This window comes from Crotalus tigris, unplaced genomic scaffold, assembly GCF_016545835.1.
Source record: "Crotalus tigris isolate CLP2741 ecotype Arizona unplaced genomic scaffold, ASM1654583v1 scf7180000019161.1078591, whole genome shotgun sequence".
Classification (NCBI taxonomy): domain Eukaryota; kingdom Metazoa; phylum Chordata; class Lepidosauria; order Squamata; family Viperidae; genus Crotalus; species Crotalus tigris.
The window spans coordinates 772,551-785,352 of record NW_024097408.1 but is presented as its reverse complement, the minus strand read 5'-3'; the positions used below and the strand labels follow the sequence as shown (position 1 = coordinate 785,352).

Here is a 12,802-nt window from a genome sequence, read left to right as displayed (position 1 = left end):
ATTTTTGTTGCTAAGCAAGACAGTTAAATGAGTTTTGCACCACTTTATGACCTTTCTTGATACAGTTGTTAAGTGAATCAGTGCAGTTAAGTTAATAACATGATTGTTAAGTAAATCTGGCTTCCCCATTGTCTTTGCTTGGCAGAAGTTCGCAAAAGAGGATCACGTGGCCTTGGGATACTGCAACCATAATAAATATGAGTCAATTGGCAGATATCCAAATTTTGATCACATGACCATGGGGATGCTGCAGTGGTCATAAGTGTGAAAAAACTATCATAAGTTACTTTTTCCAGTACTGTTGTAACTTCAAACGGTCACTAAATGAATTGTTGTAAGTTGAGGACAACCTGTATGTGCAAATTTTCTCTTGTTTGCCAGTTGCCTCACAAACTTAATGTCAGCCACTGTTTTTTATAATTACAATATCTAAAACATAATGCTGTTAAGTATTTATCTATTTCCTTTACATTCATAATAGGAATAGAGTTTTCTCAAGATTAAAAAACAATGCATCAAATATATCTAACCTTAGCTGGATATCCAAGATTATGTACAGTATCTATCATCCTGACAATGTTTGGATCTACAAAGAAACTGATCTACAGTGTGGAAGAGTTTTGAAAAATTATGAAATATAGGGAAATGATAAAAATTGAATGTGTTTTCCAGAACTGTAATTGCCTTTTATTAAGCTACAGTGAAATATAGCCCATAGCAGTTTGGATCTAGAAGTTAGTCATGCATAAGTCCTGTTAAAACCTTCAATGAGATTGAAAGACTGGCCATAATCAGATTAACAGTAAGGAATCCTTGCCCGTAAACTTGCCATATGATTAATCAGATGCATGTAGTGCAGGAGAGTGGGAAGGACAAGGTAAAACAACAGAGGGAAAATGATAAATTAGGTAAGGTCTGGAACTATAGATTTGTCTTGAGTCATTTCTTGAAGGGTGGGAGGTACTGAATCATATGAATAATTCAAAGATGATGTATTTCTTTCAGATCTATGGAAATTAAAGCTGTAATGCTCAGAGGAACTGGAACTGGAGATTCTTTTTTCTAACATAGGCACTCACAGAAATGTGTGCATAAATACTAAAAGCCCATATAGTGTTATGAATTCAGTATTTCTCACACATTTCATCCTGCAGAATTCATTTAGCAGCATGCAGTGGAACTTGCATCAGAATAGTATGATGTTCCTTTTATCATTTGCCTACTCTTGACCTTCCCTGCAGATGTCTCTTTCTAGTGGGTAAACCCCATACCTGAAAAAATACTCTAATTTATTGGACGGGAGGGTATCAGTGATAGTTAAAGGGATGGAATGGGTTGAAAAAGCTTAAGCTTAAGGCACCAATGAAAAATTTATTCAATTTCTCTCCCCCCCTCCCGGCCACTCCCAAAAGCAGGCCAAATTTTTGTTCTGGGGTTGATGTGGTAGAGGTGCTTTAGGGGGCTGCAAAACATGTACCAGAGTTCATATGCAGCCTACAAGTTGTGTAACTCTGAACTAAAAGAACCAACAATGGCTTTAGATTTAGGTAAAGCTACGAATAAAGTGTCCTTTGCACCATGTCATATTGTCAAGAAATACTGGAGGGATCTATAACCAATAGCCCAGACCTGCTGGATCCAGCTGTGCTTTTGATTTTCTGCCTTAGGGCAGAACTAATTGTTGGACATTATTGAAAATTAAAAATTGGACCTGATCATTTGATGACGATTAAAAGTGTCACTCCAAGAAAATTAATGTATGGAGGGAGAGCATTAGCATTAGGAAGAAAGGTGGCAACTGCCCGAATCAGACAGATGCTTATGAGGATTCTGGAAATGTTTAGGCAACAACTGTGATTACACACCTGTAAGCAATCCATCAAGGTTTTTTGTGTCTGCTGTCTTGTGATGCCAGAAGGTGCCAGAGAAGAAATCCATGATTTGTTTTAAATTTGCAGAATTGTGCCATTCAGTTGAATTAGATACTAGCCTTCAAACAAGCCATGAATGGGTAGCATCTGTGTAGGAGAAAGAAATCATCAGGCGTATTTACATTAGTTCATGTTTTACCTGAGGCTGCAAATGTATCCGTTCTGTGTATAGCTGCAGTAAATGTCCCCCCTCCCCCTCCTCTCTGGTCCCCTTATTGTCATCTTCTTTTCAGTTCCGCTACAAGACTCGAGTATACAAGCAAACTAACCTAGATGAGAAGCAGCTAGCAAAACTCCACACAAAGGTGAGATAAGAAAGAGAGTTTTCTAAAATTCTATGGAAAGAATAAAAAAGTCAGGATCTGGAGAGAATCTAAATTGGCTGTAAAAATCCCAACTTTTTGAATTATCATCCAATGTGTAAAGTTAGCGTGTCCTTTTAGATTTCTATTATGCAAATAAGACAAAGTATAAAGAGCTTACTTTTTATTTAATCTTCCCTACTCCTTTTATGAGGTACTAGCCTCCTAGCAGATTAATAAGAAGAAAAGATCAGGCTGCTTATTTGGTCTCTGTATTGACATGACTGCATAAATAAGACTTAATGCAAAGAAGAATACCAGCTAGCAGATGTTTCTGCTTAGTAAGGGGCAAGCAACCTATAGCTCCTGCACCGTCTTTGAACATCCCCAAAATATCGCTAGAATTTTGCAGCAGATTGCCTGTTTTGGGCTCTGAAATGTTCTCATTTTTAACAAATTCCAAAATAAAGGAGTTAAACCTTTAGTAATTTTAAGGCAAGTTTTACTAACCTTTTTAGTAAATGTTGGAGGCAAACAAATACATAATTCATGTAAAAAGTAAAATGAAGCTTATAATGGAAGACAGTTGTTTGCTCCAACATGTGTGGATGAGAAGATTGCTGGGGACAGGTTGTTCTTTTTTAAACTAAAATTTGTCCAACCTCAAGAAGTTATAAATGATTTGAGCTTTTGATCCAGCTCAGCCTTATTCCTCTTTTAAACCTACATTGCCCTTTTCTGTCCCATTTCTCCCAATCCTCATTGGTTATCCCTGACAAATCTTTCCCCAGACGGGTTTGAAGAAGTTCCTGGAATACGTGCAACATGGAGCAGCTGAAAAAGTGGCACGGCTCCTGGACAAAGGGCTTGATCCAAACTATCATGATTCTGATACCGGTGGTAAGTCTTAACTGGGAGACACAAAGAGAGAGGAAAAGGTGAGTTTGGATGCCAGCTACACAACATCCTTCTCCACAGTAGTAATGCAAGGTTTTCTCTGCAGAAACACCTTTGACCTTGGCTGCCCAATTAGATGGAACCATTGATGTGATCCGGCTACTGTGCCTTGGCGGTGCCCACATAGATTTCCGGGCAAGAGATGGAGCCACAGCAGTTCACAAAGCTGTCTGTTCACACCACTATTCGGCCCTCATGGTAAAGTCAAATGCTAATTTGTGCTCGGCGATTATGGCAAATGTGAAAGGAGCACATAAAGATCCAAAGCAACCTTTTTATTTCCTGTCTATTGGCATAGTCAGTTAATAATGCACATTGAACCTCTTATAATATAAATATATATTTAAAAAAGACTGCTGCCCTGAGGATCTAGCATTTTTGCTCTGAGTACACAGCCCTAGTTGAGAATCTGTGCAATCTGTGTCAGGATTTGTGTGATATACCAATTTGCTGGGTGCCTGCTTAAGGTGCAAGCATAATAAATTCTGCCTAGCTCAACAAGTGAATGGATAGCACACAAAATTAAGATAAAAACAATTATAATAATCCAGTATAATGGGTAATATTTTTCAGCAGCAGCTTGATAGAACATGCTTGGCAAGAATTTCAGAATGCCTGAGATAATAATCAAGAGATCCTGGGTTTATTATACTTGGGGAAGTGAAAGTTATTTATTGCAGTTTTGGAGAAATGATAGAGAAGCCTATGGCTGACACGATAAGTCATTTTCAGAAGACACCCTTGGAAGCAAACTTTTGATTTTATCCTGGAATCCTTTCACAAAAGGGAAAGAGTTAACAGAATAACAGAGTTGGAAGGGGTGTTGGAGGTCTTCAAGTTCAAATCTTATACCACTTCAGACAAACTGTTGTCCAATCCTTTCTTAAAAACCTCCAATGTTGAAGTACTCACAACTTCTGGAGTTATTGTGAGTTGAAATAACGGATTTTAAAAATAAAAGTAAGAAAAGCACGGTCTAGTCAATGTGTTACCACTAAATTCTGCTTGATGCCCCAAAATTGCCACCGAGCAAGTTTGACTTCACTCAGGATAGGACAGTGTTTCTCAACCTTGACAATTTTAAGGCATGTGGACTTCAACTCCCAGAATTCCACAGCCAGCAATGCTGGCTGTGGAATTCTGGGAGTTGAAGTCCACATGCCTTAAAATTGTCAAGGTTGAGAAACACTGGGATAGGAAGTAAAGTAGGACTGCTTCTGCCATTGCTCAGCTGTATTTTTTCCTTGGCTTACACAGGCGCTCTTGGATCTGGGTGGCTCCCCCAATTATAAGGACCGCCGGGGGCTGACCCCACTCTACCATACAGCTATGGTTGGAGGTGACCCACACTGCTGTGAACTTCTGCTGTACAATCGAGCCTACATTGGCACCACTGATGAAAATGGCTGGCAAGAAATACACCAGGTGAGGTCCTACATACCACTCAAAATCCAGCCATCCCAAATTTCCATGCATGGTAACTCAATTGTGTGGGCAAGACAGCTAGCAAGCCATCTTATGCCCTGTGTATGTTTCCTGCTAGGGCTGGCTCGAAGTCTAAAGATTGAGGGGGGTGGCTGTGACTTGCACCTGTCCATCTGACCATCTAGCCCCACCTTCCATTCCTGACCTCTGCTTCTCCACGTACCAGGCCTGCCAACATGGAAACTCCCAGCATTTGGAACACCTGCTCTTTTACGGTGCTGAGCCAGGTTCACAGAACGCATCCGGGAATACAGCATTGCACATCTGTGCACTCTACAACAAGGTAAGAATGATTAATTTTTACACTCCAACATTAATCAATAAAGTGATTAAAGCATCTGAAAGTCTGGACTCCTGCTGAGGACTCCTGTTGTAGAGAGTAAGGATGATGATCATGACAGTAATATATGCAGGAACCATTATCTAGGCAAAAGGGGCTGAAGCAATGTTCTGGAGATGATATTGGCAAGCAGATCTCCCTAATGTCAGTGTCTCCAAGGTCTCCCTAATTCAGTGGGTATAAGAAATAGGGAAGGAAAAATACAAACTTGCAAGATTCTGTATGGTAGCTAATCTCAATACAAGAATTTTTAGCCTTCACATTGAATTGATTTCCCAGTCTTTCCTAGCTAGTGGGGCTGATACCCACATTGGAAGATTCATTTATTTACTTTAATTTTTTGTCTTCCATTTAGTTGTATCCAATTCTCAAAAATTATTTGGACAAGTCCTTATAGTTTTCTTGGCAAGGAAATGGCCATTGCCTCTTTCCTAGGCTGAGAGGAAGAGACTGATCTAAGGTCATCCAGCTGGCTTTGTGCCTAAGGAAGGATAGAACTCATGGCCTTCCAGCTTCTAGTCCAATGCCTTAACCACTATACCAAATGGCTCTTTTAAATGTGTGCACCTCCAAATTTGCAAAGCCATCTTTTGAATATTAAAAAGACATGCCAGTAAAGCCAAGAATCTATTTCTGTAGAATTGATCATTTGCTCTGGAATTTGTTAACATGAGACATTTTCTTTAACTAAACAGGAAACAATCATTTACAATTAAGTTTTAGAGTTGTTCTTTCTCAATTTGGCAACTTTAAAATGTGTGGACTTCAACTTCCAGAATCCCCCAGTCAGCATGCCTGCTGGGGGATGCTGGGAGTTGAAGTTCATACATGTTAAAGCTGCCAAATTGAGAAGCACTGTTTAGAGGAACACAAAAGAGGATTCTGCCCTTCCTCATCCTCCACTTCCTATATTCCGTATTTGTGAGGGTGAGGACACTGAAAGCAGCTTGAAGGCCAATTTGGAAGCATTCCAGTAATATTAGTATTAGTACTGCATTCCACCCAAATGCAGCTTTCCTTTCCAGGTTCAGCTTTGAAAAAATACTGATCTGTCCTGAATTGTAATCCGAAGAAGAGCTGTTCACAGGGATGAAGTCAAATAAGTTAACATGGCAGCCACAACTATAATGTGAAAACCATGCCTTTTTATGTACACAGCCATCATTTTGATTGTTTAAATTTTATTAATTTATTAAACAAATTTATATAGCTGCCCAGCTCACACATAGGTGACCACCGGTTTCTTACAAAAACTTACACACCTTAATCAAAGATCTTCTGCCAAATGCTCGTCCCACTTTGCCCTATCTATATAATGAGAAATTCTCATATGTTGCAGGGATTATAGGTACGTAGTAGTGAAGAGGGAGAGGAAAAAAATAATTTGATCTGTTTGGATTTACCATTGTCAAATGGGACAAAATCATCAATGTACTTATTTATGCTTTGCTTCTCATTTTGCCAGCTTCATTTTAAATTTTAATATCAGTTAATGGTGAGTAATTCATAGTGAAGCATTGGAATCCACTTCCCTGATGAGTTTATTTCCTGAATCTTTGAACTCACATGGACTGAGAGACATTTTTAAGAAGTAAAATATAGGGTATGACCAGAAATCAGTGCCTTCCATTATCTTTAGCTTCCTAAGTGTGATTTTCTATGAAATGAATCTGTTGTAATGGGCTGTGCATCATTCCCCATGGCAACCATTTTGTGACAGATGACTCCTCTCCTTGGCAGCCTTTTGTTTTTCTCAAAATTCCAAATGTGGCCCCAAAAGTTCAAATTTTTGGGGCCACACTTAGCATTCTGAGAAAAATGTAATATAATAATATAACATAATATACATATAATATGTATTTAAGAAGTGTAGAGTTAATCTGCCCTGGAATGTAAAAAGAACCAAAGTCAGGCCATCTCTAATAAGTCCATTCCTAATACTCTCCCCTCCGTCCACTGAAATTGCTAAACGTGGAAGCTGTCTCTTATGTCTTTCTCCTTGGGCTCTCTTCCTTCTCTCTTCTCCCTTCTCTGTCTCCCAGGAAAGCTGTGCCCGAATCCTGTTATACCGAGGAGCTAACAAAGAGATCAAGAACAACCATGGTCAAACTGCCTTCCAGGTGTGCAGTGAGCTGGGTCCAAGAGAGAATGAGAGCAGAGCATGTTGGCAGTTTGATCCCAGGCATCATAGGGCTGAGCCCCTGACCTTCCCTCTTTTCTAGTGCTTCTGCATTAGAGCCTATAAATGTGGGTGTTTGTAGATTTAATTTGATATTTTAGGAAAAGGAGTAATTGTGTCATGACTCCTGTGTCTCAATTTGCAGACATCACAGTACAATTTTTAGTTCATATTTTTCCTCAAGGAAATTGGTACAATTGTATTATATATCTTGCCAGTTTCTGTAAATTCTTGATTTTGGCACTAAGGTCCCCAAAGTTGTCACAAGTACTGCAGTCCCAGTGTGTCATCACCTGTATGACATAGGAGATAATTGGGAGGAGGGAGTAGAGCCCTATCCTCTCCTTGTCTCAAATCTCCAAAACTGAGAAAGACTCATGTCCCCCTAGCATTGGCTCAACATCGGACTCAGATGATATTGGAATAAAATAAGGTATTGAAGACATCAGAAGGTAGATTCTGCATATAGTCTTTCCTTGTAAGCATGGATGTTGCTTTTGCCAGCCTTTGCCAATCTGGTATTAGTCAGATGTGTTGAAGTAGAATGGTCATCTCCTCCAGCTTGAATTAAAGACCACTCTTGAGAAATACCCAGTTTCTTAGGGATTTCTCAGTATTTATTTCTCATACAGGTAGACACTGAGTTACATTCCTTCAGCAACTATTTAAAATTACCACAGCACTGAACAAAGGGACTTACAGCTGGTCCCTGAAGTTACAGCTGTTGCAGAAGCCCCCTCAGTCACACTGTCAAAATTCAGATACTTGATAGTCTGCTCACATTTATGATTACAGTGGTGCTTCAATTCCCTTTACCCACCTATCTCCTCACCCCCATCTATGCCGTTTGGACTCCCTGCACTCTAGAAGCCCTGCTCGCCCTAGCTGACCTTTGCCAGCCTGGCCCTTCAGAAGGCAGCTGCTGGCTACATGAGGCTTTCTTCCCAAGATCATGTACAGCAATTTCTTCGTGAGATCTGGAAAAGATTGCCTTATTTGTCCAGCAGCTTCCAGGTGTACCGTCAGAACAGGCATACCTCATCTGCAGTGGGAATAAGAAGATAGAAAAGGTCAGCTGGCATCCCAAAATGCAGAGCAACAAGGATCTCTAGGCTGGGGTGGTTGGGTCTTCCTGGCATAGCTATAGCTTTGCACCCCATTGCTGGAGCTGTCTGGGCTGCTTTGGTTTGCACCGTGCTGCTGGCTTCCTAGGCCGCTGCTGTTGGGGCTTCCCAGACTACTGTGGATTTGCACAGGGCTGTTAGAGCTTCTCAGAGCACGTGGCTTTGCATCTCATTGCTGGGGTAGCTGAGGCTTACAGAGGTGGATGTGGCTTTGCATTGTGCTCAGGCTTCTTGTAGTCCCAGAGCCATGACACACCAAGACAGAGTGCAGGATGGCCAAAAGAGCAGAGATGAGGGGGAGATAGGATGATGGCGGGGGGGGGGAGTTGGAGGCAGTCCCTTATCTTACCTTATCTTATCAAATCTTGGGTTGGGTGGGACCAAGCCCAGAATGGCTTGGATTGGGAGGATCCTTGGCTAATGGGCAATGGAATTTGTTTAATGACAGCAACGGAGTGCTGGGGTTGCTGTCACTAAGCAATATGGTCATGTGACTTTACAACCACATTCTGGTCCCAATTGTGGTCACAAGTCAAGGACTACCTGTATGTAGAGATAAGACAGCAGCATTTTCAGGCCACTTTTCATACCTGGGCAAGAATATTGAAATCTCACAAGATTTCAGGGGTTTTAAAATTGTACTGTTTTGGGAAGCTTGGTGCATCTCTTGGGAGGGTGAGGGGTCAGTAGGCATCTTGGCACTTCAATTTCCTCATTATCTAATATATATAAAAAGAGGTAGAGCAAGAAAGTTTTCTGTTTACATAGATACATTTTCTTTCTATCTTAGGTGGCAGTCATTGCAGGAAATTTTGAGTTGGGGGAGCTGATCAAAAGCCATCGGGATTCAGATGTAGGTAAGTTTGATTTGAGGAAAGGAGACTGATGTGGACACTCTACAAAAATACAGGTACCGGTAATCCTTTTTAGTGAGTTATTTAGCAACTATTTGGAGTTATGAGGGTAATGCAAAAGTAACTTTACAATCAATCCTCACATTCAGTCTGCGAAAGTTGAAATGAGATTGTCAATGCAGTTGTGGTTTCACTTAGCAACTGGTTTGTTTAACAGCTGAGTTGCTGACTCCAGCTGTGGTTGCTAAACAAGGACTATCTGCTTTTGTACATATCACAGCTATTGATCCACCACATCTCCAAACTTACATATACAAATAAAAACCTTGAGCATGTAGTTCTCCAGAGAAGCTAAGGATTATTAGCAAACATTTCAGAACTTAGACAAAACTAACAATTTCCAAGTTCTTTCCGGAGAGATATGGGGAAAGTCACCATGGGAACTGAAACAGTTTAAATGTAGCTTAAAGTCTTTTTTTTCCAGTGATTTTTACCTTGCTTTTTGTTTTCTTTTGTTTTTCTATAAAAATTATTGTCTCATTTTAAATGCATATGGCAATGTTTGGATTATTTTTATTAGTAAAGTAGGCTAGAAATCATATAAACACAAATAAATAAAACACAATTAAAAACCCTTATGAGTATAATAGAATATGGATTCTACCGTTCCTCTTTTTTGCTGCCTCATCTCTAGGGAGACGAGAATAATAAGAACTGTGATGGCAGCAGCTAGGAATTTCACTTATTATTTTGAGATTTTATATTGCTGGGATTTTAGTATGTGACTTAGCCCTTCTTGCTGACAGGAATTTGACATTTTTTGGACTCTGTGACACAGAGTGCGCCTTTCATTTCAGAAAGTGCATTGTTTCAGTGCAAAGCTCTTTGTTCCTAGTTGCTGCACTATTGTTCCTGACCTTTTTTTCCTCAAGCAAATAATTACCTTGCCTTCACCAAATTGTCTTCCAGGTTTTTTTTTCCTACTCCTTGTAAAACCAAGGTTCAGCAACCTGGTGACCAACACTTTCAACGTGCAACACCAGAGCCAATTACCATTAATGCCTCTGCTTCGGGCCCATTTAAGTGAATTCTGCACTCTGTTCAGATCTGTGTGCCATCTAGCAGATTCATAACATCTAGTCAACTCCTTCTGCTGGAATATAACCAGTTTTGTGTCCTCCTCCTGCAACTGGCAATGCTATGCAGCCATACACGTTCATAGCTATACCCTTGCAAGCTAATTACAGTAGGGACCTGGTAAGGGAAGAGAGAGTCTGCAAAGGACATTTTGGCAAAAACCTGTTCAACCTCTTTCCCGTTGGGTTGTCTTCCTTTCACATTCCCCACTTTCAGGGCTTTCATATCAGGAGCTACTCCCATAATGTTGTATTCACTCTTCTCTAATGCCCCCTTCTCTCCTCTCTCAGCAAAGCCAAGAGCCAGAAGGATCTCAGGATCCACATTGAACAAATGGGTATCTTCATCAGTGGGTTAGGTAAGGGTTAGGGTAGACAGTTTAGCCTGAATTATGAAAACAAAAATCTTTTCAAGCCCCTGCTTTGGCTCCTCAGATTCAAAGGAGAATTTTCTGCTTATTTTAAAGCACAGCATCATCATTACCCATCATCAGCTCTCCCTATTTTTCCTTTTTAGCTTTTTACTAACATCACCATTCCTTTTAGTCCCTTTCCAGGAGACTCCACAATATGCCAGCCGACGCCGAGATGGCCCTCAGAACCTTACAGTGCCACATACTTTGTTGCGGGCCAACAGTGATACTAGCATGAACCTCCCAGACTGGATGCTTTATGCCCAGCCATCTATCCCACCTGCCACAGTAGCAGTCCAGGGCCAGAAGATCACCACAGGAACATTGCGCAGCTCCAGTAGTCCCCGTGGTGCTCGCAGCCGCTCGCCATCACGGGGACGCCATACAGATGAAGCCAAAAAACAGCGTGGTCGACCCAGGTAAGACTGGAGATCCATATTGGAAACTTTAGAACTGGTTTAGATAAATAGATGTGATCTGATCAGTTTGGTAGAAGAAGGGAAGGATTTAACACCCACTCACCATGGACTTAAGATCTTAAGTGGTGCATGTATATAAGAGAAAATGATTAGGGGTGGGAAATCCACGGAGCATAAACCATTGTTTCTCAGCCTCATATTTTGTTGCACCCCAACCAAAAAAAAATCCTCAAAAATCAAACCACATGTTCAGATTTAGAATGGACCTGGTATTCCCCTCCTTGCCCTACTCCCAAATACCAATAATAAGCTTCCAGTACCTATTGTGCTGAATGAGGGACCCAAACATTAAAAAGAAAGTTAAATTCCAACCTAACTTTTTGTGACTTCACTACCTTAAAAGCTCACACACACCCCAAAAATCTAAAACATAACAAAACATAAATCTCAAACTTTTAAGTAAGATAGCTTTAAAAAAAAAGTATGTTCTCTTTCTGTAAAATATTTGCCTGCCCCCACTTCATGTAATTATTTACTTCAAAATGGGTTAAACTGTTGAATTTCTTCCTGCTTATTTTGTTGAGGAAGGCCTGATGTTTTTCCTGAAGCCTTTCCCCAGTGGTAATACCTGCTCTTGGTTTTTTGTTTTTGGAAGGGAATTAAGACCAAAATATTCCACCTGAACACCCTAGGAGGTCTAAATTGTTAATTCTGATGTAGCAAATGGAAGAAATTATTAAGTAAAAGGGAATCTGTATGTTCAACTTAATTGAATTGAAATGAAATGAAATTAGAATTATTTTTAGTTCTGGGTCCAGCTGCTTTTTTTAGGCTCTCTTCATCTAGTTTTTAGAGTGGTAGCCCAGCACATGACTTAAAGACTTGGGTCTGAAGAAAGTTAGGCCCACAGAATCTAAAGATTCTCTAAGGCAGTATTTCCCAAACTTGACAATTTTAAGGCATGTGGACTTCAACTCCCAGAATTCCACAGCCAGCATTACTGGCTGTGGAATTCTGGGAGTTGAAGTCCTCATGCCTTAAAATTGTCAAGTTTGGGAAACACTGCTCTAAGGTGAAGTGTGATTTGCTGTTTTGGAAAAGTTGTGACATAAAAAAAAAATAATCAGAGGTTGTATGGCAAGAGAAAGATTAAAGAATTATCATGGAGCCAAGATTCTGGATTCTTAATAGAGAGAGCATCTTGAGCTAAAATTTATTTATATTTGTTATTTATTTATTTGATTATTTGAGTTGCCTTTGCTAAGAGTACCTGGGGATTTACGATCATACATCAACTATTAAAATTTCACAGTAAAAGTAATAATGTAGGAGGATCAAAGAGATGGGGGAATGGATTTATCACACATAATTGGGAACCAATTTTATCTGGGTTGGGAAGATTAACCTATTTTGGAGATTGACTTTATTATATTTAATCAGACAACAATTGATAAGAGATGGAATTAAAAAACAAACATGGATATTTCATTGAGAATGAATTAATGTTAACTTTTGGGATGATTTGGGAAAATAAGATGCCATGGAAAATTTCCCATGAGCTGATTACAACAATAGTTTGTTAAAAGAGGGTTCTGAAACTTTTAACTTCGTCTTTTTTATCATTTTTAATGTCTTGTTTGCTGTGTATTTTGTTTGTTTTTA

At 39.8% G+C, this 12,802-nt stretch overlaps 1 protein-coding gene across 14 annotated transcripts in view; it reads left to right on the top strand.

The window, feature by feature from the left end:
- Positions 1–12,802, top strand: part of SHANK1 (SH3 and multiple ankyrin repeat domains 1) — a 120,408-nt gene that overhangs the window by 59,485 nt on the left and 48,121 nt on the right. For all 14 annotated transcript variants that reach the window (XR_005558719.1, XR_005558718.1, XM_039360211.1 and 11 more), the window contains 8 exons: positions 2,165–2,236; positions 3,025–3,133; positions 3,237–3,388; positions 4,448–4,615; positions 4,842–4,958; positions 7,058–7,135; positions 9,109–9,175; positions 10,855–11,140. Coding sequence is in view for 12 of the 14 variants with exons in the window: in XM_039360211.1 (XP_039216145.1) it covers positions 2,165–2,236; positions 3,025–3,133; positions 3,237–3,388; positions 4,448–4,615; positions 4,842–4,958; positions 7,058–7,135; positions 9,109–9,175; positions 10,855–11,140 (1,049 nt within the window). In the remaining 2 variants the exon portion in view is untranslated. The remainder of the gene's footprint in view (positions 1–2,164; positions 2,237–3,024; positions 3,134–3,236; positions 3,389–4,447; positions 4,616–4,841; positions 4,959–7,057; positions 7,136–9,108; positions 9,176–10,854; positions 11,141–12,802) is intronic.